General features: G+C 46.2%; 1 protein-coding gene across 1 annotated transcript; it reads right to left on the bottom strand.

The window, feature by feature from the left end:
* Window positions 1-2,601: 2,601 nt before the first annotated feature.
* Window positions 2,602-21,962, bottom strand: NSFL1C (NSFL1 cofactor). The gene is made up of 9 exons (XM_061630859.1): window positions 21,752-21,962; window positions 17,463-17,560; window positions 16,061-16,135; window positions 13,579-13,744; window positions 12,332-12,424; window positions 9,321-9,430; window positions 8,975-9,112; window positions 3,569-3,733; window positions 2,602-2,948 (listed from the first exon to the last, which is right to left on the bottom strand). The coding sequence occupies exons 1-9, from the start codon at window positions 21,851-21,853 to the stop codon at window positions 2,786-2,788; spliced, it is 1,110 nt and encodes a 369-aa protein (XP_061486843.1). The 5' UTR covers window positions 21,854-21,962; the 3' UTR covers window positions 2,602-2,785.
* Between the last annotated feature and the right edge of the window lie 4,358 nt (window positions 21,963-26,320).

The raw sequence follows: 26,320 nt of genomic DNA, 5'->3' as shown, positions 1-26,320 counted from the left end.
CAACGTTGCCGCTGGAGGTTCAGGTGGCCTCAGTGGCTAGGAGTGCCTTTTTCCAGCTTCGGTCCCTTTTGGACAGAGAGGACTTGGCCACAGAGCTCCATGCTCTGGTGACTTAAAGACTGGATTATTGCAATGCGCTCTACGTGGGGCTGCCCTTGAAGGTAACTCAGAAACTTCAACTGGCCCAAAATGCAGCAGCCAGATTACAGGGGGGCGTTCCTTTTGGAACTCATATAACCCGTTTTGAAACAGCTGCGTTGGTTGCCAGTTAGTTTCCGGGCTCAATTTAAGGTGTTCATGTTGGCTTTCAACGACTTAGGTCCCAAATATCTGAAAGGCCGCCTCCTTCTCTACAGAGCGTCTCAGGTGTTGAGATCATGAGGGGACCCTTTGGGCAGTTCCGCCACCCTCAGCTCAGGTTTGGGATGGCCCCAAAGTTGTGGAATTCCCTCTCTCCAGCCACGCATCTGCCAACTTCATTGTTTTAGGCAAATGCTGAAGACGCACCTCTTCACCCTGGCCTTTGACACCAGCGATATACAGTTTTGGACTTGCCCTGTTTTGTGATTTTATGTTGTTTTTAATCCTGTGTTTTAGAAGTATTGTAACCAGCTCTGGGACCTTTGGGTGAAGGGCATTAAAGGGAAGCTCCAGCAGTTGCAAGAGCCACCCCCAATTCCTTTCACCATCGGAAGCAGGCTCTCCAATGAAGCGAATGGGAAAGGTGGCATGCACCGTGGAGCACAAAGACCAGGCCTAGAGTCCCTCCTGTAGAAAAACTGCACTTGCTGCGACTCAGGCCTAGTCTACAACTGCAGCAGCAGGTGACAGAATGGGCTCCACCATTTCAAATGGGGAGAGGGGGAGAGATGGAAACACCCTTGTCTAGTTCAGTGTTACAATTTTCCTGCATGTTATAAGAACTCCCTGCATAGAATGCAACCCATTCTACTAGGAACGCTGATCACACACATGGGCTTAAAAAATTTGACAAGAGCAGCCTAGTCACACAGTCCATTCTACCACCTCATTTGGCCACATCTGTAATATCAGCCCCAATCAAGGGGTTGAAGGCTGGAGGGTAAATCAAGGGAGGACAGCTATGCCTCCCGTTAACCTGCCATCAGAGATGCCAACCTGACAAATTGGAGGCTATTTCGCATTGCATTAGAAAGGAGCAAACATTGTTCAGTTTGGATTTTTAATGCTCACACACTTGTCACAATAATTTACAGAGTTCGCTGTCAACATATGGAGTGGATTCATTTAGCCATTGGGGGGGGGGGAAATGCCCATTTCTGAACTTTCTGGTGTGGAATAACCAAGGACCAAATGGCCAGCAGAACAGCTTGGCTTGGGTCCAGCCTCCTTTTGCCCCCCTTGAAGCATGTGACTGTTGCAGAAACTGCTCCCCTTCCCTAGCAAAGGAGCGACTGGGCAGCTGATCTGCACCCTAGTGCAGGTCATGGCAGAGGAGCAGAGCTGAGAACAGGCTCAAAGGCAAAGCTGTTTTTTGTGCTGTGTATGCATCAAGCATTTTCACACCCATACCCCTTTCTATGGGAGGCGAAAGAGCACCGTTTTCCTGGGACATTCTGTGTAGCAGCCTTTGCCAAACTGGTGCCCTCCAGACATTTTGGACTACCAACTCCCACCAGCCCAACCAGTTGGAGTCCAAACTGTCTGGAGCACACCAGGTTGGCAAAAGCTGCCACATCACAAGTAAGAGGCTGACAAAGAGGGTTCTTTAAGGATATCAGTGGTAAAAAAACAAAGGTGTACAAGACAGAATGAGGAACAGAGGCAGGCAAATGGGACTCTTTTCTGAAAAAAAGAAAAGAAAGCAAGACAGGCCCTTGGATCCAGAACTGAAAATAGTGAGAAGAGATTCCAGTCGTCCTAACCTTCAGGAAGCATGAGGAAAGTGTAGTCACACCTGCCAAGGCCCAGCCAAACCCTTCCTGACCAAATGGGCTTTAACGCCCTATCAAGATATTAGTGTGTTATTTACTATAAGACTTTTCCTTTTAAAGTCATTCACATGCCGTAACAACCACCACCAAGGGGTGCCCACCACACACTTTCCCCTGGGAGAACCTGGACTGGGTTGCCTCCACAGGTTGCCTAAGCACTGGCTTTCAGGACAGGTTGATGAGGGGTCTCTCTGCCTTTTGTGGTGCCCTGACAGAGCCTGAAGGGATGGAGAGAAGATGGCAGGATCGTGCTACAGACGGGGGGACGGGGGGAGGAAGGGGATGGGACGAAGATTATGTAAAGATCTGGATCCTCCTAATGCCCCCAGCTGCATCTACCTACATGCAACACAGAAGTACCCTACAGATTTGGTTGGCAACAGAAGAAAGGCCCCAGTTCTGGGGTTCACTTTATTTAATACACGAAAGAAGAGTTTCTAGCTACCCTGGAGCTGGATGGAGGGGAGGAAGCCATGCACTACGCCCTTTAGCTTCACCTCTCCTCCCCGCACCTGCTCACCTCCTCAGGGCAGCACAGGAATCTGCTCCATAAGTTATCCAGTAGGTGCGCATGGGTGCATGTTTGTGTGTGGCAGGCACAACAGGCGGCTGCTGCTCCTTCCAAAAGTTTGTGTTTGGTTTAATTTATTTTTTTTAAGTCCATGGATCAGCACAAATAAAAACAAACGGTGGGAAACGCAACTAAAGAGTCCAACCCAAGAGCTTGGAACCCAGCGCTACGACATGGCCGTGGCACTGCCCTGCGTGGCATGCCACACGGTGGGCCCAGACAGCCGGTGGAGCAGGTGCCCTTATATTAACCGCTGGACAATGACGGCATTGAGCAGGTTGGCTTCCTTCAGGGTCTGGTCCTCATCCGAGAGCTCTTTGTTTGGGAAAGTGGTCATGAGGACGAAGCTGGTGGCAGCCATGGCGGGCCTGGCATCTGCTATGAAGAGCCGAACATCACGGATCCTGCAAGGAGGAGGAAAAGAAGACACGTCTGACCCATCCTGACCTCCACACAGACACCCACATTTTCCACTGCAGCTTCCCCGAAGCAGGGTTGGGAACCTGAAGCCCACAAGCTAATCTTGGCCTGCTGGAGATCCAATTTGGCCCATGGGGCCATTTCCCCCAAACCACGCCCGTTCATTCCTGTTGGGGTCTGCTTCATAGTGGGTTCCCTGCGGATCACAGCAGCCAGAAGGACTGAACCCTCTTCTGCTCATCAGCTGATGCGCAGAGGGTTCAATCCTGCTCAGTTTGGATGTGTGCACCTGTTCCTCTGCTGCTCTTTTTAAACCAGCAGTTTTCAGAGGTTTAAAGAGCAGCGTGGGGCTGTCTGAAAGTCCCGACAGTTGGGGCTTCAAAGCACAGCATCACCTGATACACTATGCCATCAGGTAACTGGCAGGTAGGCGGCCCATCCCATCCCACCTTCAGGGGCAGGGAGATAAGAATCTGGCCCGCTAGCCAGAAAAGGTTCACTACCCCCTGCCTTAAAGATTCTACCCAACTGTGCACCATAGTTGGTTTGCCCTATTTTTGGCCCACGCTGCCCTTTGACTCCAAGCTCCTCCACCCCCCAGTACCTGTGACTGTGATTGAATTTCTGGACAAGCCGCCCGCCATCAGCCAGGCGGATCTGGATGTTGGCGGTGGGCTCCGACTCGTCAATGGTCACGGAGGAAATGGCTCTGGCTTCGTTTTGTGCCTGTTGAGATGGGGAGCTTGCACCCATCACCTGGGGGGCAGTGCTGAGGGGGGAAGAACAGAGGAAACATTTGCACTGGAGACCAGGCAGCAGAACTGGGCAAGGCTGCTACGGGCCACGGGCCCCATTTCAACAATATCCGCCAAGCAGGAAAAACAAACAAAAAGACCACTGGAATGTCTGCAAGGCGGTTTGCCAGGAAGAAGGTTGGGATTTGGATGCAGAAGGTGAAGAAGAGATACACAGCTCATCTGCATGGCTAGCAATCTCTCAGCCTAATTCTACTTTGTTAGAATAAATCTTGCACTATGAGGAGAAGTCACAACCGCAACACTTCCCAGCCCTGCTGCTACATTAACAGTATGTTTATAGACACACTAATTCCTGAGAAGTGGCAAAGAACATAAGAACATAAGAAGAGCCTGCTGGATCAGGCCAGTGTCCCATCTAGTCCAGCATCCTGTTCTCACAGTGGCCAACCAGGTGCCTGGGGGAAGCCCGCAAGCAGGACCCGAGTGCAAGAACACTCTCCCCTCCTGAGGCTTCCGGCAACTGGTTTTCAGAAGCATGCTGCCTCTGACTAGGGTGGCAGAGCACAGCCATCATGGCTAGTAGCCATGGATAGCCCTGTCCTCCATGAATTTGCCTAATCTCCTTTTAAAGCCATCCAAGCTGGTGGCCATTACTGCATCTTGTGGGAGCAAATTCCATAGTTTAACTATGCGCTGAGTAAAGAAGTACTTCCTTTTGTCTGTCCTGAATCTTCCAACATTCAGCTTCTTTGAATGTCCACGAGTTCTAGTATGATGAGAGAGGGAGAAGAACTTTTCTCTATCCACTTTCTCAATGCCATGCATAATTTTATACACTTCTATCATGTCTCCTCTGACCCGCCTTTTCTCTAAACTAAAAAGCCCCAAATGCTGCAACCTTTCCTCGTAAGGGAGTCGCTCCATCCCCTTGATCATTCTGGTTGCCCTCTTCTGAACCTTTTCCAACTCTAGAATATCCTTTTTGAGATGAGGCGACCAGAACTGTACACAGTATTCCAAATGCGGCCGCACCATAGATTTATACAACAGCATTATGATACAATGGCAAGCCACTGAATGCTGAAAATTAATTGCAGTTTGCTGTGAAAGAAGTACCTAATTTATTTATTTATTTATTTATTATATTTATATACCGCCCAATAGCCGAAGCTCTCTGGGCGGTTTACAGCATAAAAACGTCCAGTATACAATTAAAAACATATATCAAACACATTGAAACAATATAACAAAATAACTAAACATAGTTAAACACTTGGACAACGACAGACACAATCCTAAAATGTTAAGTATAAAAACGTATTAAATCAGTTAAAATATTAAGCTGTTTAAGATGTTAATGTTAAAATTACTAAAATTAAGATTGTGAGTAAATGTGTTTACTGGGAAATCAGCCAACTTATTTCAAAATGGGACTTACTTCATGTTAACTTTGGACTGCATTACAACCTTAACTGGCGAAGTATTTCACACTCTGCCTTCAGGACAGATGGGCACATTTCCACAGTAAAAGAAATGTATTTTAGGCACCTGGTTCTGCATATAAACTTGTTAACTGCAACATTCAAGCACGTTTTCAGGACCAGAGGCCTGGCTGACGCGGGCACACAGCAGACAATCCAGTGAAGCTGTCCAGAGGCTGAGGAAGCCATTTCTGCCAGAACGACAGAACAACAGGAATTTGAAATGGGATCATCTCACTCCCTGCCTGACTTGGGGTATCTCTGGCACAGGCCTCCACAGCTGATGCCTAGCAGGCAAGCGCAGCATTCAAACCATTCCCTCGTAAAAGAAAAAAGACCAATTCAGCATCCCAAATCCCTACTAAAAAAAGACAAATTTGCATTGAGCAGAGCTACAGGACTTAAGTAGGTTACTCTGAGTTGAATAGTTATAAAATTTGAGATTTTATTATTTAAAAAAGGACAGCACAACTGGTGCAGGAGAGGGAAGGTGGAATGCTGAATGTATGAAAACAGAAGAGCAGCCCTGCTAGACCACAGCAAAGGTCCACCTACGCCAGTCTCTACTTCCTTGGAGCCCGGGAGAGGAGGGAGGTCTGGGATGGTCCCCTCCCGGGTTTCCCGGGGGTGGTGGTGTTAGGAGGCCTGTGTTCGACTTGGTGGTTGGGCTAGACTGGAGTTTTGGAGATCTCTAGTCACCGCGGGCTCTGCAGCTTGGCCTAGAGCGGTGGGCCTTCATCTAGATGGGTGGTTACCCAGGTAAGGGGTTAGGAGTGGTGGCGTAGGAGATTGCCAGTTTGGGCCCGTTATATTGGGAGACAGAGTGTGTCTGGGAGCATTTAGCATGGCACCAAGAAAGGGTGTTGGGGGAACAAAGGATAAAGGTAAAGCCCCAAAGCAGCCTGCTAGGTTGCCTGAGATGAAGAGGGCAGCAGATGGATCTTCTCATGAAGAAAATGATGGCCCTAATATTAGGGACATCTTGGCAAGGCTGGAGGCTATGGAAAAGGCAGCAGGTAAGAAGCCAGCAAAGGTGAGGAAGACCTCCGCTAAGCAAATGTTGTCTGATACTGCAGCATGTATGGGTGCGCTGGAGGCATCAACAAGTAAACCCAACCCCGCAGTGGAAGTGCCTGCTGATGAGGAGCAACAGCAATTGGATGTGAGACGTCAGGAGATACAGCCACCAAGACAGCTCCATACAGGAGAGGGCAATAATACACTGACACAACCATAGGGATGGCTGGCTTGGGGCCAGCCATCCCCATCAGTGGGCCTAATTGGGGAGCTACACAGATACATGGCCACTCTCGCGTCCAGCTGGGTGGGATGTGCCAGGGGAGAGGGGCAGATGTTGACAGAGCAGCAGTTAATGACCCCCAGAACCGTTAGTGCAGCTACTCAGACAGGTGGAGGAGGCTGTGGCTGGGAAGAAGGGGTCAGAAGAGCATGCGGAAAAGGTGGTGGTAGAGGTTAAGGATGCCTTTGCAGAGGTGAGGGATTAGAAATCCCATACAGCAGGGCTTCTAGTCGGTTAGGGCATCCTCTTCTTCCAGCAATGAAGGAGAAGATATGGAGGGGTGAGTTTGTGGATGTTTTTTCACTCCTTTTTAGAGAACTGGAGCAAGTGGGTAAAAACAAAGGAGAAGAGAGGGAGAAGGAAAGGTATGAAAGTTTATAGGAATTGGTCTAATTGGCTGGCAGGCTTCCTGACTTATGCTGGGGTAGTCTTGGAAAAGCAGCACAATAAAGAAATACGTTGATATTGTATTTAGAGCATATAATGAATTCATAGGTGGAGCCTGGTTGACTCATGATGAGGGATAGACAGGAGCCAGAATTGTGGTTGCAATTCATGTCTGGGGCGAAGGCAGTATCTGGGGAACAGTCAGATAGTGGCCATTTGGTGTCCAAGTTACAGGCTACCAGTGCAGCCTGTGGGAGCACGGACAGGTCGTTCAACCCCGCTTGCTCTGTTGGGAGTACAGCTCCCGCAGACATTGTGGTAGGAATCCATGTCATTTCAGGTATAAATGCTTCATTTGCGGGGGGGGGTTCTCACCCGTTCCCCGGATGCCCCAGGGGCAGGAATTTCAGGCCTCCAAAGGACAGCCAAGGGAGAAAACCAGGGGCTGCTGGCCCTGCCCAAAACAAGGGCCCCCAGCCCCATTAAGTTATCAGTTTTACTCCCAACTTAAGGATGGAAAACAGAACATCGGTGGACAGCAAAGAGGTTTAAAGATGTTCTTAAAGCGAATCTAAAAAAATGTAACATGAACATTGACAACTGAGAAATCTTGGCCCATGAACGTCCCAAATGAAGGTTGGCTATTATCAAAGGTGCTCTGGACTTTGAAGAAGCACAAATACAGGGCGATCAGGACAAAAGAGCTAAGCGGAAGGCACATCAAGCAAATCCTCATCGTGACCATCTTCCATCTGGAAACCTATGTCCTCACTGTGGGAGGCTGTGTGGATCCAGAATTGGCCTCCACAGTCACTTACAGAGCCACCGTTAAAGACCTGATCTTGGAAGACAATCTTACTCGCCACGAGTGATCGCCAATGAATGAATGAATGAATGCATGACAGTTTAGAGATTAGTGGTTTGTAAGTTCTTGAGTTCGTATGTTATTAAGGTGTAGTTAATAAACTGGCTCTAGTTTACCCCATGCATGTGTCTTGCCTATTTATTTCCTGTCTTCTAGTACAAACAGGACTTGAAGGGAACAGCCGTCCTCTGCTGTCGCTTCCCAGCAACTGGTATTCAGAAGGATGCTACCACTGAACGTGGCTGCTCCATTCAGTTACCACCTTCCTCCCCGAATCTGTCCAATTCCCTTTTAAAACCGTCTAAACCATCAGCCATCACATCTTGTAGCAGCAAATCCATAGGGGAGGGAGAAATACTTCTATGTACGTTCTCCACGCCATACAATAAAAGTGTACAGAAGCTTTCCTTTTTAAAAAAAGTATTGGGAATTTCCTAATTCAGAGGACACTGCGTGCCTAGACCAGGAGTGGGGGACCTTTGGCCCTCCAGATGTTGCTGATCTACAACTCTCATCAGCTTGTATACAACTAAGATGAGATTATTCCAAGATTCTGAACAGAAAATCCTGTTCCCCTTATATCCCCAGTCGATCACTGTGCTCTGCAGGTGAGGACCTCCTGCAGATACCATCTTAGCAGGAGGACTGTTCCATACAACGTAAGAATTGGGCCTTTAGTGTGGTGGCACCTACCGTTTGGAATTCCCTCCCATTAAATATTAGACAGGTGCCATATCTTTTCGGCACATACTGAAGACTGTCTTCTTTCAGTAAGTCTTTGGAGTGGAGACCTTATCTCAGTCTACATCTGTATTGCCATTGCTTGTAGAAGCCTTAATTGCTTTATTGTTTATGTGTTTGCCACTCTGGGCTCCTTTGGGAGGAAAGGCGGGAAAAACAATTATAAATCAATCCTACTCAGAGCAGACCCACTGACATTAATGAACCTAAATTATCCATGCCTATTAACTTCAATGGGGCTACTCTGAGCAGGACTAGCATTGAATACCACACATCATCCCTTGCCATGCCCATGCATGCTGAGGCTGACATGAGTTGTAGTTCAGACACATCTGGAGGGCCAAAGGATCCCCCCCCCGATCTAGACCTTTACTAATATCTTCTGAGACCTTTACAGGGATGTCTCTCTTAATGAGACATGTCTTAAAAAAAAAAGAAAAACAAGTCGGAGATGCTTATATACGTGCTGGTTGCTCACCTGCCCAGCTTCTGTCCTTCTCCACTGAAAGCCCTGAAGGCACCTCTGGGCTTTGTGAAATCCTCGTCGCGATGATCCTCCAGGTCCAAGTTCACTTGCCCACCGCGTGCCAACCGGCGAAGCTCCGCAGGGACCTCCCTAACAAAAGAAAAGCGGAGGAAGGCATTTCAAGGAGAGAAGGCCCGGCCACAAGCCTCCCTTCTCTGTGACCAAATGGAGCCCAAGGGAAGGAGTGGGGCTGTTATGCACAGTGCAGAATCCCAGAAAGGAAAACGGCCCGGCCTACGATGCCCAGTGCCAACCGCTGCCCCCACCTCCAGGCCCAGCGCACCCCTGTTATTATTACCCCCTGCGGATGGATTCCAGGAACTGGGAGTTGGATGGGTCTTGATAGCTCCTCAGATCTCCACTGTCCAGGCTGAACCCGCTCTTCCACAGCTTCAGAACAACATGCACCTGTAAAAATCAGAGCAGTTTCCACAATCTGCGCAGTGTCTCTGCAAGAAAGACGCCACTACCCGCTGGACTGCAGCTCCTATCAGACCCAGCCGGAGTTGCAGTCCAACAACATCTGGAGGACGCCAGGTTGCTGAAGGCTGAAATAAACTATATGTAGATATTTTTAAAGCCTCAAGCTTTTGTTTCGGCCAAAGGTTTGTGTGGACTTGGTTAAATCTTATGTTTTGGGGCTTGCACCAGGCCAGCATCAGCGTTAATTTGCAAACAGCATCAGTTACTTTAAAAAGCATATAGACTTTGTTACAGCCCAAATCAACAAAATTAACTGAACTGAACTACGCAACAGAATGGAAGCCTCAGAGGCCATGAGTCCCCTTTGTTAACGGCTTCAGGTAAGCAAGAAAACATGTAAAAAAAAAAAAAGTCTGATCTAATACAGAGAATGCAACACCAGCAACAACTCCTAAAGTATTAGCAAGATATTGCTAGTAGGTGATGGAGAGAGTTTACACTGGAAGAAGCGAGTCCATTGGACTGTCTCCGCAGCCCTCACCAGAGTTTTCCCTCTGATTCAGTTGATGAATTCATACTCCTGACCATTCGGGCGTCTCTTCTCTGCCAGAGGCATCAGGACTATAATGCAAAGAAGCTAGTCCTAAGATGCTGCCAGGCCACAACCATTCTGGCCAGCCTCCGGGAATGCCCACCCACAGCTAACCTGACCCATGTAGCTATTGGAAAAGCTTCCCTTGCTTGGTCCCTAGAGGAGGTTTAAGTCATCTCAGGTGATCAGGCAAGCTTTATTTATTTATTATTTATTTTTCTATTTATTAAATTTACATCCTGCCCTTCCTCCCAAACAGAGTCCAGGGTGGCAAGCAAAAACACTAAAAGCACTCTAAAACATCTTAAAAACAAAACATCTTTAAAACAGTTTTAAAAAAAGCTTTGAAAACGTCTTAAAAAGCAATTCCAACACAGATAGAGACTGGAATAAGGTTTCTACTTCAAAGGCTTGTTGGAAAGTTGATGCTTACAAGCTGGATGCACCGAACAGCGAGATGAGTGTCCGTTCTCCCAAAGCATTCTAGGCGAGTGAAACAAAGGGCTGCACACAAACATATCCCTGCTCAGAGGATCCTACAGGGAGCACGACTGAGAGGAGCCACTTCCCCTTGCCTCCCTCACCATAAATCTGCCCTATTTGTCCTAGCCACCTGGCTCGGGGGGAGCCTTCTGGCCTGTGGCTACAGGCCCCCTCCTCGGCCTCTTGCTTCTCTGGGTTCACTTGTGAAAGAATCAAATGCTGAAGCTAACAGCCGTTTCCAGTGGGCCTTCCTAGGGGCTGCACTGCATGCTACTAACACGCAAGCAAGGGTCACAAGACCCAAATGGCCTCTTTCTTCCAAGTAGCTTGCGGAGGGAGCTCTTTAAGAGCAGAGCAACAGCAAAGGTGATGTGTGGAACATAGCAAGCTGCCTTATACTGATTTGGACCACTGGTCAATCCAGTTCAGTACTGTCTACACTGACTGGCAGTGCCTCCCTAAGGTTTCAGGCAGGAGTCCCTCCCAGCCCTACCTGGAGATGTCAGGAATTGAACCTGGGACCTTCTGCATGCAAAGCAGACGCTCTACTTCTGAGCTATGGCCCTTCCCCAAACTTCCCCACAACCTGCTCTCCCACAGCAGTTTCCCCTGTGCACACTGTTTCCTCTCTGCCCCCACCCCTCAGGCTCAACACTATTGGGGTCCTGCAGGGAGGGAGGAAAACAGCTTGATGGAGCCATTTGGAGTGGTGCCCATATGTACCTGCCCGGGATTTAAGATCATCTCCCTCTGGTCTCCTCTGCGTGCCTGGAGTGAAAGACGTTAGACTGACAGGCACGCGGGAGGGAGCTTTTTCAGCTGTGGCTCCCAAGCTTTGGAACACCCTACCCCAAGAAGTCCGCTGTGCTCCCTCCCTGTTGGTTTTCCAGAGACTTCTGAAAACCATCTTGTTCCGGAGAGCCTTTAGGAGGGACTGAAGGAAGAGCCTGACACTGATTTTATTATTTTATGCCCTCTTATGTTAAATTTTACCCTTGTAGTCCCCTTGTAGTATCACTCCCTGTGTGTGTGTGTGTGTGTGTGTGTGTGTGTGTGTGTGTGTGTGTGTGTGTGTGTGTGTGTGTGTGTGTGTGTGTGTGTGTGTGTGTGTGTGTGTGTGTGTGTGTGTGTGTGTGTATTGTATTTTAGGTATTTTAATTGTATTGTATTTTAATGTTTTTGTGATTTTATTGTTTACAATTTTATTATGTACGTGTTTGATTTTATTTTTGTAAACCGCCATGAGTGCCCTATTACAGGGTAGAAGGGGATATATCCCACCCTTCTACCCTGTAATAGGGCAGTCATGGCGGTTTACAAAAATAAAATAAAATAAAATATAAATAAATAAGTAAGTAAGTAAGTAAGGGTGGAAGTACACTCACCCCTTACAGTTTCACAGCTCCAAACCACCCTCTCCTCTGAAGCTCCTTTTCCCATGCAGCAGTCAGCGTTTTAATGTGTACGGTTGCATGCAGTGTGTAGCTGGACGTATGAAACTGCCTTGTACCTAGTCAGATTGTCGGTCCAGCTCAGATTTCGTCAACCTGGTGCCTTCCAGACGTGTTGAACTACACCTCGCATCCGCACCAGCCATGCTGGCTGATGGGAGTTGTAGTCCGACACATCTGGGAGGCACCGGGCTGGCGATGGCTGAGCAACTCTCAAAGGACGTGGCAGAGGCCATTCCCGGATCTCTGCCACTAGAGATGTTTATCCTGGAGGTGCTAGAGAAAGACGCCCAGGAAACTTAACCCGGATGACAGGAATGAGAATGGCGGCAGCTTGAGCTCTGACCCTGCAGTACTCACATCCTGGGCGGCGTTCTGTCTCATCTCTCCAGCAACATAAGCAGACTGTTCCTCTGGAGCAGCTCCCAGGCGGTACCCTCCGCCTGCAAAGGGCTGCAAGAGAGAAAGGAACCGTGAGGCTTGGAAAGAGCAGCACGAAGGCATGTGGGCCCCATCTGATCTCACACAGACACACCCCAATCTGGGAGCATTGACAAATACCTGCTCAGGTTTTTTTCTCAAACACTTCCAAGGAAATGCAGGCCCAAAACTCCCATGGCAGCTAATTTGAGGACTGATTCCCTCCTCCCTACCATCTAACTGAAGATTAATAATCCTGTAATTAACCCCCATCCCACCACCCTTTAATGGAGGGCAAAGGAAGATGTTTCAGATCAGTCAGTGTCCAAATCTGGCATTTAAGCCAAGTGGGGAACCTAGCTGAACTACATCTCCCATCAGCCTTGGCCGTTGGCTTGGTGCAGTGGTTAGTGTTGGACTGGAACGTGGCAGACCAGGGTTCAAATCCCTGCTTGGCCACAAAACTCACTGGGTGACCTTGGTCCAGTCACTGTCTCTCAGCCTAATCTACCTCACAGGGTTGTTGTGAGGATAAAACTGAGAGGGGGAGAACCATGTTTGTACGCCACCTTGAGCTCTTTGGAGGAAAAGTGGCATATAAATGTAATAATAAATTAATAAATAAGATAAACATCTGGAGGGCCAAAGTCTCCCCAGCTAATTTAGGCATACAAGTATCCAGGGGTCTTGGATTTTGCTAGCCCTCCTTAGAGGGTGGGGTCTTTTCTTGGGGGGGGGTGCACTTCTGGATGAATGGCATCCACAAGGAATGGGTGCTGCCACCTTTAATAGAAGATGTTACCCACAGCTACTTTCAATGGACTAAGAATGCCTCAGCTAAGTTCATTTTCTCTGGCTCTGGAGAGTACATTAACTCCCCTCTCTGAGTCCAGCCTGGCACCTTCGTACTCTCTAAATCTACTCCAAGTTTCCAGTCCTCCCTTAAAAAAAACTACTTTTCTTCTCCCCACTCCTCCCCGAATTATGCTCCTCGCTGCCGCCTCCCCCTCCTCCCCCCATTCCCATGCTTTCATCTGTGCTGCTCTCTGGAAGCACTTTGCCTCTTTCAGGCTTGGTCTCTCTTCTCTGCCAATCATGGCCTTGCTTCACAAACTTTGCCATTGTCGCCTGGCTCCCAGCAACACATTTCATTCCTGAACAACTGACACAGAACCCCCTGGGCTCACTTTTGGCCTGCCACCTTCCCCGGGGCTCTTGGCTGCTCTGTCGACGGCCACGGCTCCATGCTCTTTGGCCCCCCGGAACAAGTCCTCCACCAGCTCGTTGGGACTCTTCTTCCTTGGTGGACCAACAATCTGCTGTCCGCTTCGCTCTGAACCCCCAGCGTAAAACCTGAAGAGACAACAGTCCCATAGGGTTACACTTCTCTCCATTAGAGACCCTGCCTGAGGTATGTATACATGGGTATACATGGGAGTTTCACAAACATAACATCCTTATGCGCGCCCACGGATCCCAGGACAGCAGTCATGAAAATGTCTTTAAAAGGAGAAACAAAACCACATTTGCTTATTTCAGCTCTGTCCAGTAGCCCCAGAAAGTCCTGTTCTCAACCTGGATAAGCATCCAGAAAGTCCCACACCCTGCACCCCCTCACCCAAAGCCCAGCCCAAGAAACAGGCTGTACAAAATAAGAAAGAATATACACATTTGCAGTTGTTACTCTATGGCTGGCTAGCTTGCTGCACTGGCGCCAGAGTGTCATGGGCAGTGACATCTGCGGCTCAGCTGCATTCTAGCAGGAGCAAGTGAGGAGAGGACGGCCAGCCTGTATTCCCACTTGTGACTCCCAGCAACTGGTATTCAGTGGCATTCTGTCTCCGACAGTGGAACAGCCTGCAGGTATACTAGAATGCCTGCTAGCACAGCACTGATACTTTGTAACTGACGTCTGGTACACTTGTTCAAAAGAAGGGCTACCACAGTTGTACCCAATCTGCCAATGTGATGCTTCAGATTCAAAAGCAGCCCCCTCTTGATTATATAATACATTAATCGCGCACAGAAAGACAGTCTTGGCAAGAGCCACAGGAGAGAACAAAGTCTCTGAGCATCAGACAACATAGTAGCTTTATTTATTTATGCAGACAACTGTTTACAGTAATTAAATCCTGCAACAAGACAATCCTGAAAATTATTTATTTATTTTGCTTATGTATAAATATATTTGTGCACCGCTATTTTATTAAAAACATCAAAGCGGTTTACTACAAGGTAAAAAGCAACCACCACTGCCATACAATAAAAACATTAACAATACAATTAAAAAAGGTCAACTATTGAGAAAGGAGATGTTCTTAACTGCCTGAATAAGCCTGGCGGAACAGAAAGGTTTTCAGCAGGCATTTAAAAGTTAAAACAGAGGGTGGCTTTATGTCCACAAACACTCACATGTCCCTTATTGTATATGCATTTGTTCTATAGCACAATAATTTAAAAGTGACTCAGTGCATCAGTGCTTTATGGATTGATTCCATAAAGGAAGCCACAGACCTGAACTTACAAGATCTGAACAGGGTGGCTCATGACAGATGCTACTGGAGGTCTCTGATTCATAGGGTCGCCAAAAATTGACTTGAAGGCACATAACACACACACGCAGTGCATCAGATCTGTAAGGACTTCTGAAATGCTCTGAACTGTGTGTTTCTGGGGAACCCACCCCTTTCACTGTTTTACTGTGGGAGATTGTAGAAGATACCATTCTATCATGCTTTATGTTACAGGTTACTCTTAGAGATGGTATAAAAGTTTAAAGAAAGTTCAAAGAAGAGTTTTGCCAGAAATTTCCTCACATTAAAAAGTGCATGAGAGCAGAAGGAAGTAGGGAACTTGAGAGAGGATAAAGGATTGTACTGTTTTATTGTAATAAAGTAAAACCCCTAATAAACTACATTAAACAAAGAATTTCCTAACATACACATTACAGGAATTCTGATATGTCCATGGATGAGAATGTGCCATGATTCCATAAGAGCACAGAAAAGCCACATAATGTGGCACTAAATTTAAGTCCCTGAGAATAACAGCTTTTTCATTTCAAGACCAAGCTTCTAGCCCTCATGGTTACCAAAATATGCTTGAAATTGCGCAGGCAATGCTCACTGAGATCTCAGAAGCAAGTAAGACAGGCTGAAAAAGATCCCAAAAGTATGCGGGATCTGCAATGCCCTGCAGAGAGGTTTGTGCTCATCCCCATGACTAGCAAAACGAGGACTAATTATTCAACTAGAAGACAGAGCAGAATAACTCATTCAAAATTTTAAAAATGAAAAAAATGAAATGTGTGTAATTCACACAAGTCACAGACTTAGGCTTTCCTTGGGGGAGAACTTCTATTGATCTATGAGCATAGAGCAAACACAGCCCTGCTCATGCCAGAGTCACGACAATTGCCTGCTCCTCCTGCTGAGGAAGAAAGAGCGCAGCCACTTACTATGCAAGGTTCTGGAATGAATGTGCTCCAAACAACGGCAGGGGAGGTCACGCCCTCAGAGAGCGCTACGCCAACAGCTGCCTGAACAGAGAGGCCCCCGCCCAACACAGACATTTCCATAGCAGCCTTGGCCTGAAAACAATTCCAGAGGGATTCTCACAAAAGTAACCCTTCCCCTCCCCTATAAGTCAGACAATCAACCAGCGACAAACCGTTGTCCTTCCTCCTCCTCCTCCTCCTCTTCCTGAGCATGGACAAGGTCTCGGAATGATGTCACCCTGTGGTCACTAGAGGAATAAAAGAAAACACAAAGTGAGTCTGCCATGAGACGCTCCGGTCCTCTTTCCTCTGTTGCAACTGCAGCAGTAACTGAGCACTGACTCAGAGCACCAGAGGACAACAAGAAGTGGAAGACCAGCTAGGTGCCCAAAGGATGCATTTGTAATACATGCATACACACCAGGCTGCGTGGCCCATACTTAGGACAACTCATTATTAAAACACCCAGGCTTGTTAAGGACAGCACGGGGGTGGGTGGAGGGCTTCCATCTTGCAAGGACCCCCCAGAGGAAGTACAGTGCATTTTTGTGAGCTCTGACACGCCCGAGGGATTCCTGCTGGTGAAGGCCAGGCCATCCCACAAACCATCTTCAGGACAGGCTTTGCTCTTATCAGGGCACTTTGCTTATTTGGGGGAAAGTAAAGGGGTACACCCAGTGATACTATTGGGGTGCAGGCTAAACTAACTCCCTGTGCTTGGCAACAGCTGGGACTCCAGCCATTGTGAACAAAGGCAGCCTGCTCCTTGATGCATATCTTCAGCCTGCGCTTCTTGGTCATGCTAGAATATGGCAGAATGCTGGAAACTGGCTTAAACAGACAGACTAAGATCCACAAATCTGTCAATATTTGACACAGCGAAGATGCAAACTGAAACAGCAGCCAGCCAAGTCACTTTTTAAAAAACCCCATGTTGCAATCCTTCCTAAACAGGATCATGATGAGTCATCCACAACAGAAGACTGTTGATCTGCTGAGCCTGGTACTGTCTACACTGACTGGCAGGAGTTCTCAGGCAGGCTTCTTTCCCACCTCAATAGCCCAGATCCCAGTAACTGGAGATGCAGAAGACTGAACCAGGGGCCTTCTCCATTGCAAAGCATGTGTCCCACTGGGCTACAGCACATCCAGTACAACAGGCTCAGCATCAGGAGGGCACCAAGTGTGAGAAGGCTGCGTCACAAGTGGAAGTGCACTAAAACCTCCACAAAGCACACAAGAGTGTGTTGTTGCTTACTACTGTGCTCTAACGCAAAAGGGAAAGACTTACTTATTTTTAAAACCCTTATTACCACCCTGAATCAACACACATCCCCAAGTACAAAAAAAGTCTTAAAAGTATGCCTACGCTATACCACTCAGGCTTACCGTCATTGCCCTACAAGCCCAAAGTCTGGGGGATTGCAGTTCTGTGAATGCCTGAGGTCCCTAGCAGAGTGTTCTCAGTGCCTCCCCAAAATTACAATCCAGGTTTCCCTGGGAGAAGGAAGCACTGGCAGTTACATACCACCTTCTAACGTAGACATGCTCAAAGGTGAGCCAATCTGATCTCACCTGGGTGCAGTGCCCCTACTAACAGAGCTGGGAGCTGGCTGTGGGAGCGTGATTATGTCTTCATCACCTCCATCCTCATAAAAACTGGCCAGGGCAATCTGAAAGAAGGGATACACAGTTGCTTTTGAGTGCTAGCACCGTCACTTGGTGTCACCTAGAAGGGCAGGAACACAACCTTTAATAACCCCATGACAACTTCTGTAGCACATACCAAGCCAGTATGTGGAATGGTCCAGAAAAACTCTCTTGGGAGAAGCTAGTCTAGATAAAATTTGGGGTGCTCTCCAGCCTTCTCGCTGCTGCTTTGGTTGAACTAAAGCAGCCTTTGCCAACCTAGTGCCCGCTAAATGTTTTGGATTACAACTCCCAGGAGACCCAGCAAGCACATGCTGATGGAGTTGTAATCCAAAACATCTGGAGGGCACCAGGCTGGCAAAGGCTGCATTAAAGAATAACATTTGGAGGCACAAAGCAGGAAGGCAGCACTAATGCAGAGAGGTACTATGGTGCTGTAATTCAGCAGCAATGAGCTCTTTTAATCCAATGGTTGAGGAGCAAAAAGCAAGGTGTAAAAACAATCCCCTCCATGCACACCTAATAATGCACATGGCAATCTTCATTCAAATTGTGAACTGAGCCAGTTCCACCTCCTCACCTGTCACTCGGGCATAATTATCATCATCTAATTTTTGCACAAGTTCTTAAGTTATACTGTGTGCTGTAAGCTGATTAAACTACACAGGTTGCTGCCCACAAGCTAAGTAATACATGAAAATGAAAGTAAAGGAGCTTGGAAAGAAAACTTTGGAGTTGCTGGGTGACACTCAAAGCAGTATAGAAAAAAAAAGAGCCAAAAAAAAAAAAGCCTAACAACATGCAATGGACAGCTTAAACCTAAGAACAATGGATCCAAATAGATCAAGAAGGGAACGCAAGAGAACGCAAGTTTTTAATAATTCTTTGAAGGAGAAGAAATGCATAAGGAGAAAAATTAATTAAGGGCAGACATGAGAATTAGCACAAAGGTATAGAGGTTTACTAGGAAGATTAGTTTTTGATAAGCAGAGGGAGGGAGGGAGGAAGGAAGAATCAAGAACATGGCAACTAACAGTGCAATCTGAACCATGTCTATTCAGAAGTAAGTCCTTACTTACTTAGGACTTAAAGTAAGTGCTTAAGTGCAATCTAATATATTCAGAAATAAGCTTCATTGAGTTCAATGGGATTTACTCCTAGGTAAGCATGCATAAGACTACAATCTTCATTTAGCTTTTGAGATCAATCTGCAGATTTTCATTATTACATTACATATGGAGCTATTTCCCAGTATTTTTTGAAAAACAGGTAGACCTGCATCCAGTGCCAATACCACAACAAATAATTTACAATCTCCAAACAATTCAACAACTCTACTTGGCTCCTTGCTGTTGCAATCAGACATGGCCATGCTTATTTTAGCACTGCAGTTTCCCTACCAGCAAAACAGGTCTCACCTATTTCTCAATGCAAGCAGAAGGGTACTATCTTTTAAGATGCTTTGAGAATCTAAAACAAGTCACATGCTAAGGAGCCAACAAACTCCCATTTTGGTCTGCTAGGATCAAAGGGCTCTTTACCCAATCACATTTTTAGTATTACTCAGACCCCTCACCCTAAAACAAAAAGTGGTATAGAAAGACTCAAATGCCACATTTGCACCAGGAGAGGCTGGGCTGAAATCTAGCTAGGCTTTGGCAAGTCACTCTCTCTCAGCCTTACTAACCTCACTGAGTTGTTGTAAGGATAAAGTAGGCTAATACATGACATTGCTGTGTGGTCCCAAGGAGGAGGACAACATGCAAGCATTATTAAATTATGTATAATGTTTGTGTTCCAAGCAGGGCTGTGGAGTTGGTATGTCAAACCTTCGACTCCAACTCCTCTATTTTTCTACTGTCCGACTCCTTCATAAATGGCAAATGTATACTAATCTACTGTCTGACTCCGACACTGACTCCTTCATAAATGGCAAATGTGTATTAATGTATATTAAAATATTAGTTTTATTTTGAAGCCGGAGTCAGAGTACATTTCCACCAACTCCGACTCCACCCAAAATCGCTTCCGACTCTGACCAAAATTGCTTCCGACTCCACAGCCCTGGTTCCAAGACACACATGTGATATGGGAATATGTCGCCACATGGAACTCCCTGCTGGCTACAGCTCCTTGAGGCACATGCTGCGGTAACATGTGAAGTAGCCCTAAAGCGCTGGAAAGAGAGTTCCTTTCAGGGAGATACTTGGAATATTGCCATGTTATTCCAGTCTTGCTGAAAAATATCAGATGCCTGTTCATCAGAGACCCCACACACCTCTTTCTAGGCAAACACTTAGCCAATCCCAGGGTTCAAACAGCCTTGTGGAACATAGGTATCAATGGGCAAACAGAAGTTTATGGGCTCATTTATTTATTTATTAGATTTATATCCCTCCCTTTCTCCCAGTAGGAGCCCAGGGCTGTCATAGGCAAGACAGTTCTGTACCATTAATATTTTATTTATTACATTTATATACCGCCCTGTAGCCAAAGGTCTATGGGCAGTTTACAAATTTAATAACAAATCCTAGTCTGCTTCTGTGTTGGAATTGTGCTGGAAGAGCTTCGGCTATGGGACGGTACCCCAGTGTAAACAACAACATGTTAAACCTTTTTAAAAAACAATGTTTTTTAACCTTTTTTAAGATGTCTTCAAAGCTTTTTTTACAAATGTTTTTGAAGTTGTTTTGTATTAATGTATTTCAAATAGGTTTTTGATGACGTTTTAAAGTGTTTTTGGTGCTTTTGTTTGCCACCCTGGGCTCCTGCTGGGAGGAAGGGTGGGATATAAATCAAATAATAAATAAATAAATAATAAATTCAGAGCAGGTCTATTTTTTTTTCAAAAGACACTCCAACAGAATGCATGCAGGTAGCCTGATGACTCTCTCAGCCTGGGGCACCTATATCACTGGATCATTCCCAATCTCCTTGGAAGCCAATGCATTCTGTGTGGAAACCAGTTCTTCTTGAAACACAAGTTGCCAAACTGCAACTAGATGCAATTGGTGTCATGCAGATCAGAGAGTCCCATCTCCAGCAGTGGCTAACACCAGATTACTTGAAAATCAATTATTATTATTAACACTGATTACCTACCCTTCACCCAACGTCCTAGGGTGGGTTACAACAATTTTAAAATACAGCATTAAAAACAACCTAAAATCACAAAACAGGGTGGGTCCTAAAAATATACATCTCAAGTGTCAAAGGCCAGGGTAAAGAGGTGTGTCTTCAACATTCACCTAAAACCATGCAATGAAGTCTGCAGCCCCACTCCAACAGGCTAGACTAAAATGAAGAGCTCTTCTGCTGGCATCTTTTCTTTCTCCCACAGGTGTAATAACTTTCCTTAAATCCTAATCCACCACTTGGGAGCCACCAGTTTAGGTACCAGAATTATGGAGACCACGACATATATATGCATATATATACACTTTTAAGGAGATCTGAAACCTGCTTGCGACTCCCAGCCAGCATCCTGAATGGGAAGAAAAAGCACTGAGAACAGACACTCAAAATGGGCTAAAAATAGGCAGCAATGAGGACTCTTTCCCACTCCACACAGCACAGCAAGCCCAAAAGCAGGGGCTGCCTTGGGCAGATTGGAGCCCATTTGCAGGAGCTAAGCCAAGCTAGTGCCCTCCAGCAGCTTTGGACTACAACTCCTGATGGGAGCTGCAGCCCAAATCATCCGTGGGGAGGGGGGCACCAGACTGGCGAAGGCTGAGCTAAGTCAACAGGGTAGGAGCCAAAATACTTCACACAGACACACACCCCGCCAAAGCCTCGGTCCCTTCAGTGTGCCTGGAGGGGGGAAAGAACTCTCACACAAGAAAGAGCAGTGCCCCCGGGGGGGGGTCACAATTTTTTTTTTGGTGTGGGGAGAGATCAGATCTGTCCCAGAGGGAGGGAGAGGCAGGTGGTCCTAGAAACCAAGGAAGGTCGCTAGGAGGAGAGCTGTAGTGGGAGGAGGATCGTTGCCTATAGGGCCACTGTCCAAGGTAGCGACTGCCTTCCTTGCTTCCGTGTGGTGGGGGCAGGGGGAGCGGCGATGGGGATGTGCGTGAGGGGGAACAATTGACGGAAGGCCCTGAGGAGGAGGGTCCTGGCGGCCCATTCTGGGATCGGCTGAGGAGGGAGAGACGCTTCTTCTTCGCCTCCCCCTCAAGGAAAGTGAAGGGCTTCTCCTCCCTCCCCGCCGAGGGTACCTGCAGGTCCCCGCCCGCCGACTCTAGGAAGAAGCGCGCCCGCTCCTCCTCGGCCCCGGTCACAGCCACGAACTCCCTCAGCGCCTCCTCTCGATCCGCCATCTTGCCCGGTGCAACCGCCAAACCGCTCCGGCCCGGCCACTTCACCCACTCCAGTGGCCGCCTCCTCCTCCTGCCTCAGAGCTCGACTTCCTGCTTCCGCCCGCCGATGAGAGAGCTTTCGTTGCTCTGCGCGATGCTCACTCAAACCGCTCCGTGTGGAAACAAAAACTAGCAGGGCGACACCTGCCGGCCTGGCGTGGGAATGGTCTGGATGGGGTGTCAGAAAACCCGCGAGGAGGTTCCATTGCTTAATATTGTGAACGCCTGCAAATTTTGTTGTTGTTGTTGTTGTTGTGATATGCCTTCAAGTCGATTAAGACTTATGGCGACCCCATGAATCAATGACCTCCAAGAGCATCTGTCGTGAAGCACCTGTTCAGATCTTGTAAGTTCAGGTCTGTGGCTTCCTTTATGGAATCAGTCCATCTCTTGTTTGGCCTTCCTCTTTTTCTACTTCCTTCTGTTTTTCCAAGCATTATTATCTTTTCTAGTGAATCATGTCTTCTCATTAGGTGTCCAAAGTATGATAACCTCAGTTTCATTATTTTAGCTTCTAGTGACAGTTCTGGTTTAATTTGATCTAACACCCAATTATTGGTCTTTTTCGCAGTCCGTGGTATGTGCAAAGCTCTCCTCCAGCACCACATTTCAAACGAGTTGATTTTTCTCTTATCCGCCTTTTTCACTGTCCAACTTTCACATCCATACATAGAGATTGGGAATACCATGGTCTGAATTATCCTGACTTTGGTGTTCAGTAATACATCTTTGCATCTGAGGACCTTTTCTAGTTCTCTCACAGCTGCCCTCCCCAGTCCTAGCCTTCTTCTCATTTCTTGACTATTGTCTCCATTTTGGCTCATGACTGTGCCGAGGTATTGATAATCCCTGACAAGTTCAATGTCTTCATTGTCAACTTTAAAGTCACATAAATCTTCTGTTGTCATTACTTTAGTCTTTTTGACGTTCAGCTGTAGTCCTGCTTTTGTGCTTTCCTCTTTAACTTTCATCAGCATTCGTTTCAAATCATTACTGGTTTCTGCTAAGAGTATGGTATCGTCTGCATATCTTAAATTATTGATGTTTCTCCCTCCAGTTTTCACACCTCCTTCATATTGGTCCAATCCCGCTTTCCGTATGATATGTTCTGTGTACAGATTAAACAAATAGGGTGATAAAATACACCCCTGTCTCACGCCCTTTCCGATGGGGAACCAGTCAGTTTCTCCATATTCTGTCCTTACAGTAGCCTCTTGTCCAGAGTATAGGTTGCGCATCAGGACAATCAGATGCTGTGGGACCCCCGTTTCTTTTAAAGCATTCCATAGTTTTTCATGATCTACACAGTCAAAGGCTTTGCTGTAATCTATAAAGCACAGGGTGATTTTCTTCTGAAATTCCTTGCTCCGTTCCATTATCCAACGTTTGTTTCCGATATGATCTCTGGTGCATCTTCCCTTTCTAAATCCAGCTTGGACGTCTGGCATTTCTCGCTCCATATATGGTAAGAGCCTTTGTTGTAGAATCTTGAGCATTACTTTACTTGCATGGGATATTAAGACAATAGTTCGATAAGGGATCCCTTTCTTTGGAATTGGGATATATATTGAACACTTCCAGTCTGTGGGCCATTGTTTAGTTTTCCATACTTCTTGACAAATTTTTGTCAAAATTTGGACAGATTCAATCTCAGTAGCTTGTAACAACTTTATTGGTATGCCATCTGTTCCTGGTGATTTGTTTCTTCCAATAATTTTAAGAGCAGCTTTCACTTCAAATTCTAAAATTTCTGGTTCTGCATCATATGGTTCCTCCGTGAATGAATCTGTCAACCTTGCATCTCTTTTATAGAGTTCTTCAGTGTATTGCTTCCATCTTCCTTTTATTTTATCTCTGTCAATCAGTGTGCTCCCCTGCTGATTATTCAACATCCCTACTCTTGGTTTAAATTTCCCTTTAATTTCTCTAATCTTTTGGAATAGGGCTCTTGTTCTACCCTTTTTGTTGTGCTCTTCTATTTCTATACAATAATTATTGTAATAGTTTTCTTTGTCCCTACGTACTAGTTGCTGTATAGTTGCATTTAGGGTTCTAAGCGTGGTTCTGTCTCCTTTTGCTTTTGCTTTCCTTCTCTCTTTAACCATCTGAAGAGTTTCTTCAGTCATCCATTGAGGTCTTTCTTTTTAACAAGAGGTATTGTCTTTTTGCATTCTTCCCTGATAATGTCTCTGACTTCACTACATAGTTCTTCTGGTTCTCTGTCGACTAAATTTAAAGCCTCAAATCTGTTCCTTATTTGATCTTTATGTTCTTCTGGGATGTTATTTAAATTGTATTATGGCGTTATGATTGCTTTGTTGTTGTTCTTTAGCTTTACTCTGATTTTCGATACGACCAGTTCATGATCTGTACCTCAGTCTGCTCCTGATCTTTTTTTCGCAGAAAGTATGGAACTTCTCCATCTTCTGCTCCCAATTATATAATCAATTTGATTCCTGTATTGACCATTTGGTGATGTCCACATGTGGTCGTCTTTTTGGTTGCTCAAAAAATGTGTTCGCAAGAAACAAATTATTGGCTTCACAGAATTCAATAAGTCTTTCTCCTGCTTCATTTCTGTCTCCTAAGCCACATTTCCCCACAATTCCTAGTTCTCTGTTACCTACTTTTGCATTCCAGTCCCCCATGATTATCAGCTCATCTCGTTCTGGTGTGTGATCAATTTTCTTCTTGTACTTCTGAGTAAAATCTTTCCAGTTCCTCTTCTGTGTTTGCTATTGGAGCACAGACTTGGATGGTGGTTATGTTAATAGGTTTTCTGTTTAAACTAATTGATATCACTCGCTCAGACCTTGCGTTATAGCTCCTAATTGCTTTTGCTACATCACTTCTTACAATTAAAGCAACCCTGTTTCTTCTTAATTTCTCATTTCCTGCATAAAATATTTTGTAGTTGCCTGATTGAAAATGGCCCATTCCAGTCCATTTTAATTCACTTACTCCAAGTACTGTAATGTTGATACGTTCCATTTCTTGCTTGACAATTTCTAACTTTCCCTGGTTCATGCTTCTCACATTCCATCTTCCTACTGTGTGCATCGTACAACTCCGGACTCTCCTTTTGCATCTGTGCGCATCAGCCTCTGGTCTTCCTTTCGGCTTTGACCCAGCTGCGTCATTAGTCACAGCGCTACTCGTACTTGTCCTTTCTTCTTCCCCAGTAGCTTGGTGAGTACCTTCTTACCTGGGGGTCTCATTTTCCAGCACTATCTCGTGTTGCATTTTGAATACTCTGCTCATAGGGTTTTTGTGGTAAGAGGTATTCAGAGGTGGTTTACCATTGCCTTCCTCTGAGTTTGGAAGCATCTTAGTCTGGTGTCTCAGCTTTGACCCTTCCACCTTGGGTGCTCCTGCTAGGAGTCTAGCTTCTCGGTCGAGACTCCTGACAGCATTGCTCTCAGCTTCTTCAGCACTCTCAAACCCCCTCACTACGTTAAAGTGTGCATCCTAGAGGGTGGCCGGCAAGTTTAAGAGTTTTTAAGGTTATCAGGTGCTTCTGGCCAGGTGTTTATTGTGGGATCACATCAGTTCCTAATACATGGAAGTCTTTTGGAGCATCCAGACGATGCCATTGGCAGCATAATGTCAGCCAATACTCCCCCCTCATAAATCTTGATGTATCCAAAAAAATCAAATAAGGTCGCTTCCAGATGACGTGTATCGAGCAATGTTGCCTATTTCATGAGGTGAATTATCTGATTCAAGTTCTTCCTTTACATTCAATTCATCCCTGTTTTTTGCTGGGTTTAGCAGCCTGCATGATAAAGGTGAATTTGTTTTGTTATTTATTATCCTGTTCTGTAAAAAAATTGCATGGTGGCCATGTTGTGAGTAAAGCTCCCAACTCACAGAGGTCATCCAGCAGGATATAGTTGTTAGGATTGAACTTAAACCCCAGTGCCAGTAAAATCTATAAGTTCACTTGTCTTACCTAAACCAGCTTGAGCATCATGGGAAGTAGAACCAAAGTGGCCTTTATTTGACTTTTGATATAAAATGTCGGTTTATTTCCTGGTGACCTGACCCTTACCTACATTCCAGTGGCTCGAATAATAAAAGCCGGTTTGAGCTGGAAACTTCCCTACTATGCATTTCTGTATCACATCTATGCCTATAACCTTGCTTATTGTTATAAATGTGCCTTGCATAGAAATGTTAAAAGCTGTTCCGATGCCCCACAAACCTTGACTTGTAAAACCCTTTGATATGTAAGCAAAGTAATATCATGTCTGTCTCCAGTTTAGGGGGCGCCCGGTTGCAGCTGGGCCTCCCCTCAATAGTTGCCTTTGTCTGCTCCTGCATAATGCTTATCTCAAGGACATGCGAAGTATGCAGACATAGAGTCTGAGAGATAGTCTTAATGTTTCCACTTTTGTCCTTCCTCCTGTACCCCTTCACCTCCTCACA

Source organism: Rhineura floridana, chromosome 6 (assembly GCF_030035675.1).
Source record: "Rhineura floridana isolate rRhiFlo1 chromosome 6, rRhiFlo1.hap2, whole genome shotgun sequence".
Lineage (NCBI taxonomy): Eukaryota > Metazoa > Chordata > Lepidosauria > Squamata > Rhineuridae > Rhineura > Rhineura floridana.
The sequence above is the reverse complement of the archived record's forward strand: the minus strand, read 5'-3'. Positions and strand labels throughout refer to the sequence as shown.

Bases quoted from the DNA above. Each gene is read 5' to 3' on its own strand.
- NSFL1C (XM_061630859.1), bottom strand. From the start codon at position 21,853: ATGGCGGATCGAGAGGAGGCGCTGAGGGAGTTCGTGGCTGTGACCGGG. The intron at 9,113-9,320 runs GTAATAATAACA...TTCTTTTGTTAG, and splicing joins CTGGAATCCATCCGCAGGGG to GGAGGTCCCTGCGGAGCTTC. The intron at 3,734-8,974 runs GTGAGCAACCAG...TTCCCCCCTCAG, and splicing joins GAAGGACAGAAGCTGGGCAG to CACTGCCCCCCAGGTGATGG.